Genomic DNA, 8,342 nt, shown 5'->3' with positions numbered 1-8,342 from the left:
AGGTAGAAACCGGAGCTTGTGTGTCCCACTCTCGGTCGGGTTACAGCTCGTCGCCGACACTAATGATGGCCCATGGCATGCAGGTCAAATGGAAGAAAAGCTGAGTGCAGTGCGCTGTCTCGTCCATAAACACAATTGTGAAGCACACAGTCAGTCCAGGCTTTCAGCCACCCATGTTGCTGGGAGTCCCACGTGGCCCCACGTTGTCGCCCACAAATCGTGTTAACTGCGATTCGTGTGAGTGTGGTATCTCTGGTCCGGTTGTGAAGTGAGAAAAGAATCATTATTCAAGCGGCCCACGCAGTTACGTTAAATGGCGGTAAAGTTTGAGCAGCCTGGATATGAATCCCATCTCCACATAAGTCACTCAGTTTCGAGAGTCAAATTCCTTGATCCAACTTTTTCAAATGCTCCGTACTGCGCTGTTTCGTTTAAGCAGCTTCATTTTTTCTTTCTGGCGTGTAATGTAGGCAGGTGGGGGATGCCGAGAGAAGAAAAAAATGCACAGGCACTTCCGGCGGGTTGGCGTGTCGGCGGCCCCTGGGGGCTGCATGCAGGGCAAGGATCTCCTACGGTGGTTCCGGTACCGCAATGAGTAGCAACGCCGGTCTCCCAAGTTTGCGCATTGGTGCAAGCCTGAACATCTTGTCTGCCGAACTTTACGCAAGTCCTTTTTACGAGATGGCCCAAATCGAGAGCAACTAGGAAATAGAAACGCAGAACTTTTCCAGGAACACTTAAGCGCACAGCGACAGTCAGTCGCCATCGCCACGGGCGGTCGGTGCAGGTGTCTCCTCCTGGTGGCGTGGGTTACGGATGTTTTTTGGTGATGAGTCCGGTTATATCGTTGCACAACATATTCCCACATCTGTACATTTTCGACGTTTTATAGTCGTTCTGGTCGTTTCGTGCAATTCGACTCCGTCCCTGCGTTGCTCCAATGACAATGGCTTTTCCACAGTTTCCGAATGTGCGGCGACACGTTCAGGGAAAGCTGTCATCGCGCAATATGGTGACGCCGGCTAGATTTGCCGGTGTTGTTTGCTATTCTCACCCAGAGCCTCCCGCTTTTCGTGGGGCATTATGCGCTCTCGTGACCGGCTTTGCGAATTCGAAGTCAACCCAATCTGAGGGCATTGGTCCTGGTATGATGGTGCATCGTTCGTTGAGCAGAGTCCCCATCGCAGGTCTGGCGTCCCGGAATAAACCGACTATTGCGGAATATCAGGGAAGCCGTATGGAAGATTGCAAATCACGCCAGATGTCTGCGAAGCTCAACTGCGGGCGTTCACAGGGGTCAGCCCCCACTGTCCTTTCTCATCGAGGACATGTGGTTCCTCTTCACCGGGCTGGCGGGCAAACGTTCCGCAGAACATGGGACAGCTCATTTTCTTCGATTCCCGAGTTGTCCAAATCTCGCCTTTCCTTCGATGGGCCGGAGGCTGCTGCTGCGTGCACCCGGGGGAAAAGCTGGGGGGATCTTTGTGTCTCGGCGTCCGTTTTCGGCGTGTGTGCATCGGAGAAAATCGTTAGGAATAGCCAGAAACTTCTGGATGTGTCGTGCAAAGTTCTGGGCACAAAGCCGACCATGTGGCTTCTGAAGCAGTCATTCTACAAAGTTTTCTGCGGAGGCGAGGACCTGAACGAAGTCCGGGGAACCATGGACAAACTCAGAAAGCGCGGTAAGCGTGTGCATCTCTGCTGTCTCTGATAGTTCATGGTAAATTACGCCATCCGGCAGCACGTTGAAATACGCGCATGGCTACCCTAGGGAAGTCAGACGAACATGCTACCGGGACCGGCCTCATTTTTCCCATTTTCGCGCCGCAGGTCACGGTGCAAACATCACTCATGGGAAGTTGCAGTGTTTGAGTCGTGTATTCGGTGTGCAGGCAAGGGCACCGCCTCCACACGCGGTTGGCGCCCGCAATCAATGGGTGTTAGAAATGCATTCTCGATGTGGTGGATATTATTCTCTGTGTATGTTGGCAGGTGTGCAGAGTGTTCTGGATTATGCTGTCGAAGCCTCTCCGGATGATGTAGCGGCGATGTCCGCAGAGACGTTCGAAGAGAATCTCCGCTTGACGTGGGACGCGGTGAAAGCCGTATCTGACGAGCGCGACGGCCTTGTTGCTGTTAAGGTCACTGCTCTCGGACCCACCAGTACCATGGAGCGGGCTGGTATCGTGACTGCGGCGGTGGAGAGACTCTTTGCCGAACTGTGTGGTAAGCAAATCTCATCGGGCAGAAAGTAACTTCCTCCGTGAGGAAGTTTAGGAGGGGAGTCAGTGTCCTAGTCAAGGATAATCGTAATCATCCAGAATGCGATGTCAGTCCCGCGCAGCATGAAAGGATATGGGATTCTGTCACTTTTCTTGTTAATGGCCTGAGCTACGGGTTTTTGGAAGCGTGCGCGTTGTCTCTCCGGTAAAGTGTGGTCGGCATTATCATCGGTGCCGTAGAGGGGTTTGCCAGACAGAATGGAATAGTGAAGTTTGCTAGTTGTATCCCTGGGTCAAAAAAGTGGCAGTGTTTAGGGACGATCGACTCTCAGGTGGATGTTTATTGTTGGAAGTGGTAATGCCTGGAGGGGCCCGGCCGCCGTGTAGAAGATGCGGAACTGTCGAGATGTGTAGCACCTGGCGAAAGCTCGTGTATCGATATTCTCAGGAGGGTTCAACAAGTATGCTAAGATGACACCCATGTTCGGCAGATGTTGGATGTCAATTTCGGTTCAACTTCGTGTGTATGCACAGGCGTGCCAGTATCAGCTGGTCACCGGCGCACACTACCCGATTTGCTCATCTCCAAGGAGTTGACGAAAGAGACATTCGTGAAGGGCATCCAGCAGCTGCAAACTGAGAAAAGTATGCCAGTTGCTCCGGAGGGCGAGTTGAACCGCATCTTCAATCGTCTTCTGGAGCAACCTGGTGGTGGTGACGATAAAACGAAAGTTTCTTTCTATCAGTGGTGTCATCTTCTCCAACCACATATGGTGGGAAGAGCAGATCTGTCTGTCTTCAAGGAGGTACGCATGAAACAATATGTTTTGGGGGTGTGAACATACTGCGACTACGAGTCCGAAATACAGTTTCTTTTCTCCAGATATCCTTATCGCGTCTCGAGTTCGTGTTAGGTCCGTGACGACCGTACTAGGGCAAACATAGAACTCTGCGTTCTAGCTTGTTTTTAGACCCCATGAGACGCCGGGGTGGCATGTCCATGCAGATTCAAGCTTTGAGGTCGTCGCTTGTTTGCAAATACCGGTGGAGTGTTTGTTGCATGTTTCGCCATACGCAATATAATGGCCGTATATTTCGTGACAAGTCTGTGTTTGCGGGTTTTTTTATCTGCAGCTGATACCGCCTTTGTCTGACGAGGATGTGAAGGAAGTCGAAGCGACCGAGGAAAGGTTGTTCCGGCTTTGTGAGATGACGGAGAAGGTTGAGACAAAGCCGTCTCTTCTTGTTGACGCTGAGCATTCGCCGCTCCAAGGATTTATTCGCGCTGTCACGATCAACGCTCAAAAAAAGTTCAACAAGAACGGCAAGAGTCTTGTGTACAACACTTACCAAGCCTACCTCAAGTAAGTCTGTTGAACGAAGAGTAGCCGGACACTGAGATTACTAATATGTATATGTATCTCATGCCTACTACCTGAGTCACCCCATATCCTCCTCGGTTGATGGAAAGAACGTTATTTCTTGCTGCCACGGCTTCCGTGTAACACAGTAACATATGACAGCTGCGCGCGTGTGCTAGAAATCAAGGGTCACTCTGGCAGCTTTGTTTGACTGCGTTACCGAATCTGCTTCTTTTCCCCCAACACATACTTACGGGTGTATTATCTCACAATATTTGTGGCAGCGGGCATCGTGATACTGTCCCGCAATTCTCCGGAAATTGCCGTATTTCCAAGGAACACATCATGTGCACCCCCTGTTTCAGAACACTTTCATAGAAGAGGGGAACGGATTCCGTCAAAGATTTTTTTTTTTATCTCCTAGCTTCCTGGGCAGTGGGTGTTTACGCGTGTCACTCCTGTTTCCCTGTACAGAGAGACAAAAAGCCAACTGACATCGGATTTGGAGATGGCCCGTCGGTTCGGGGTGACTTTTGCGCTCAAGCTTGTCCGTGGAGCGTACATGTCGTTCGAGCGAAGAACAGCAGAGGAGAACGGCTATCCTAGTCCCGTACATGACTGTCTGGAAGACACCCACAACTCCTACGACGCGTGTGTCCGGCTTCTTCTCAGCAACATTGACAGGGTGGCTCTCTTTATGGGTACGTGCCGAAAGTGCTGCGTCGGCATTACGAAGTCCGTCTTGTTAAATGGTCGTGCTCTGGATCAAATCCACTTTGAGTTGACCCAGCAGCGTCCTTGTATCATGTCTCTCAAATGCTAGAGGCAGTAACTGACTTCAGGTGCCAATTCAAGGGGCGAGGGCTCTTGATTGACACCCAGTGCCTTTTTCGTGCAAAGGATAATGAAATCTTCTTCTACTAAAATTGTAGCGACATTCGGTGAGCTAGAATTCCTCACTGTGTTCCACTTCCAGTGAAGGCAGCATCATTTAACGCAGGAGATGAACGTGGAGATACCGCAGAAGGAGCAACGATCGAGTCCTGCAGTCCCCCTCATGTCAGTCGACCCCCGCTCAGTGCAGGTGAATAATTACATTTGGAGTCGGAGCGGAAACGTGGTGTTCCCTTATTGCTCACTGAAATGTTTACTATGTAATATGTGGTTCAGGAAGTCACAATGCAGAATCTCTTCAGAAGGCGACGGCGTTGCTGTATGAGATATGTGAAGAGCGTAACAGTGGTGTGGGCAAGGACGGAAAACCCGGTGCGGGTGCGTCAACGGATCTGCTGACGCCGGCGAGCTTGCCTGTATCCTTTGGGCAGCTCCTTGGAATGGGAGACCATTTGACATTCACGTTGAGTGACTCTGGTTTCCGGGTGTACAAATATGTACCGTATGGTCCGGTAGATGTCACAATTCCTTACCTTCTTCGACGCGCGCAGGAAAATGCTGGGATGATGGGGGGAGCTGGTCGCGAATTGTTTTTCGTAGCAGAAGAAGTGAAGAATCGCGTGAAGGGCTGGTTGGGCCGGAAGGAACAAACCTCCGATAGTGGGCAATACGCAACTCGGCGCTAGGCTCACCTCAAGTTCTCCACGGAATTGCCTTCAGTCATCCGAAATGTTTCTGGAAACGAAGCAGGGCAGACAAGTACGAATTCGCGATTAACGGTGATTATTGTTGCACTCCGTTGTCTACCGCATGCGAATGATACGAAGCCTTCTTATCCCGTGGAGGATGTTCGTCATCGTCGAACGTCTTACTCATGTATCAGAAGCGTGCCAATTTTTAGTGCCCAACTGACTGAGTTAGTTGCATTTGATCTGTCCCCAATCTGGCACAAGTCCCTGGAGTGTCTACACTTTGATCTGTCGTAGCTGCTGGACGGTTCATATCCGTCCATCGTCGCCACGCGTCCTGTGACAATGTTAATGTCATATGGAAGACAGGACGGCCACTGCCCTCATGTCTCAACGTCAACCTCATGGTGCCTATAAAAGGACTCTTGTTTCCCATGTTTCAGGCGCTGGCATAAAACGCCAGCCGTATGGAATAAGCCACCGCACGAATGTGAGCTCCTCAACTCATTGTCTTAGGTCTAGATATTATCTTAAACGTTCTTGTAGAGTGTCAGGCTCTCTTGTCCCATCATTTTACAAGCTGCTGTCATGGGGGAGGCGAAGGTGATCGGGCACGCGCGAGATGTCAAATCTATCCCGTTGCAACTAAGGAAGACAGACGCAGTGCGGGTTATCAATCTGCCTTTCCAGCGTCTAACTTATCCTATTCTTAAGGGACAACGTCAGGAATGGCATAGACAGTGTGAAACTAGCCGACTATGCCAAAACTGCTAGATGTATATAGATGTCATAGAGCACTGAAATATAGAAATCTACTTCCATTAGGAGGTGTCATAGGCACAACCGGCGGTTGTTGCTGTCACCAGTCCATCACAACAGCACAGGCACCTTCAGCAATAGGCAAGACAAGAAGAGTGATGATTACGAAGTGGTGCAAAGTTCAGTTAAAGCACTGATGAAAAATAAGTCTTCGGTTCGTCTAGCTCTGCCATGGAATATTTGATTCCGGTGCGTGCCTGCGCTTTCGTAATATGCGAGAACGTTCGAGTCTACATCACCCACCTTCATTCCTCAAGCGGACCCTCCGCCTGCGGCAGCAGGACGCCACAAAAGGAACCGCATACGCAGCTTTTGTCCCACCAGCGGCGGGCCTCACATCACGAAGTGCCCCGTTTTCTTAAGCGTCAGCCATCCTCTGTTGTCCCCATCGTTTTTGTTGAAGGACAAGGGCTGAAACCAGTCGTTACCCCGTGGCCTCAGGCTGCTCTATTAGCGACAGGCCATAGTCTTCCCGATATATCTTGAGCGAGGGAGGTTTGAAAGGCGCTTCATCCTCCGTAGGGACAATAGGCGTTGCCTCCTCTACCGCCTTCTACCAGGTACTTCCACAGTGGAATGCGGCAAATGGGACACCACATGTTCATGGTCTTAGTGTCGCTCATCTTGTTTATAATACGTCTCTTGTAGAAAACTACTACCGCCAATAATCATGTGTGCCACACCTGTGACCCACTACACGGTTCTACGAACCATAACATCATTATTCATCCGCCTCGAGCAGTGCTTACGCCAAGTATCCATGAATATTGCTCACCCGGGCTTCGAGTTTGCTACAACTGGCTGAGGGATGCGTAGGCGCAAGTGGGGACCCGTAGATTCAGTCAGGCGCGGCGAATATTTTAGTCTACCCCAGACCTCTCGAACACATTCCTTCTTCGTAGCGAAAGACTCTTCCGGACGGCGGCCGGATGGTCACGTGGTTTAGCAGAACTGGTGCCATGGAAGTGCTCGTCTTCCCTTCGCTGGGCTATCCCCCGACAAATCAATGTTCAAGAGGTGCAGAACCTCGGTTATCGTCACTGTCATTCATCAAGAAACGGAATGGCAGCCTCACAGTTCAGCACAAGAGGTGACACCTCCACTGAAATGAGGAATGAATGATTGGACACATACCAATACCGTTCACTTGCTCCGCGATGAAAAGCGTACGTGACAGGAGACCCGCACACCAGATAGGGGGTGAGGTGGCTAACGTTGATTTTATAGACGTCTCTCGTGGTATACGATCTGCGCTTCATTCGGCCTACCCCCGCCGTCATTCTTCCCGGCAGGCCCTCTTGCGAAAAAAGCTAGTAGTCCTTGTGGAAGAGAGAACTCCCGAGTCTTCGCCGTGGCAGGCGCTACTATTCGGTCACACCTCGGCGAGACGACGTCCTCCTTACCAGTAGCATATATAAAAATGACGAGTTCGCAACCAGTTGAGGCGGCCACCCTTGCAGCCACCAAAGTTAGCTCAATCGTGGTGCACCCGATTGGCGTCATGACATAACATCGAACTGTATGCTGCTCGGGAGGAGGCGCACCGGAATAACTCCATTACAACCCTTATAGCGTTCCGGGAAACCCCCGCGGATGCTGGCGTCATCCTCCATTACGGCGCTATTTCACGTGAAATGAATTTGGCCACTAGGCGGCTTGGTGCTATTAGCGACATCGAGCGTAACCATCACAGCGCCGCGGCTCCCGGCAACCTTTGCTGTTTACAGGCAACGAGCGGACACTGGTCAAGAGCTTTCGCAGCTGCCGTCTTCTCCCCGCCACTGCAGAGCATTGCCCCATCATCACACGGATACGCCCTGGAACCTGGGCTTCCCGCCCGGCCGTCAAGGCTCACGGGAGAGCCTTGACGCGAGAGGCGAGTCGCATATCAGATGCCACCCCTCCGAGAAGAGCAGAAAAAACCATCACCTTTTGCCAATTTGATTATGTTTGCCGGGTGGCAAGCGAACCATGGCAAAACGGCAGACACCATATTGCATGACATACACTGCAGAGCATTACGAATGACGCAGCAAATCGCTTGCAGATAAGGGTTTTCGGGGAACGCCGGGCAGTTGGTGAACTTCAGGAGGGATGAGCCCTAAAGCAGGGGTGCTTCTAATGAGCTTCTGGGCCATCACGGCCATTGTGAGCATTGTTTCCGGGTATGCCCATGTGATGCGGGGCGACTATCCAGCGGACCGAAGCCATGCTGGTGCCGTACGCCGCAGTCACCAGGACCACAGCATGGATCCGGGAGGGCAGTAGAAAAAGACACCGCGTGACAGAGAGCGGCAGAGCCTCTTTTTCATCCATATCACCGACGTACACACTATACAACGGCTTTGCAGCAAGCG

At 51.4% G+C, this 8,342-nt stretch overlaps 1 protein-coding gene across 1 annotated transcript; it reads left to right on the top strand.

The window, feature by feature from the left end:
* Positions 1–1,588: 1,588 nt before the first annotated feature.
* Positions 1,589–5,163, top strand: BESB_014260 (proline dehydrogenase; the record flags this gene model as incomplete). Its single annotated transcript, XM_029360155.1, has 6 exons — positions 1,589–1,682; positions 1,993–2,226; positions 2,757–3,028; positions 3,357–3,586; positions 4,058–4,284; positions 4,754–5,163. The coding sequence occupies 6 exons, from the start codon at positions 1,589–1,591 to the stop codon at positions 5,161–5,163; spliced, it is 1,467 nt and encodes a 488-aa protein (XP_029216822.1).
* Between the last annotated feature and the right edge of the window lie 3,179 nt (positions 5,164–8,342).

The sequence above is a fragment of the Besnoitia besnoiti genome, chromosome IX, assembly GCF_002563875.1.
Source record: "Besnoitia besnoiti strain Bb-Ger1 chromosome IX, whole genome shotgun sequence".
NCBI lineage: Eukaryota > Apicomplexa > Conoidasida > Eucoccidiorida > Sarcocystidae > Besnoitia > Besnoitia besnoiti.
The sequence above is the reverse complement of the archived record's forward strand: the minus strand, read 5'-3'. Positions and strand labels throughout refer to the sequence as shown.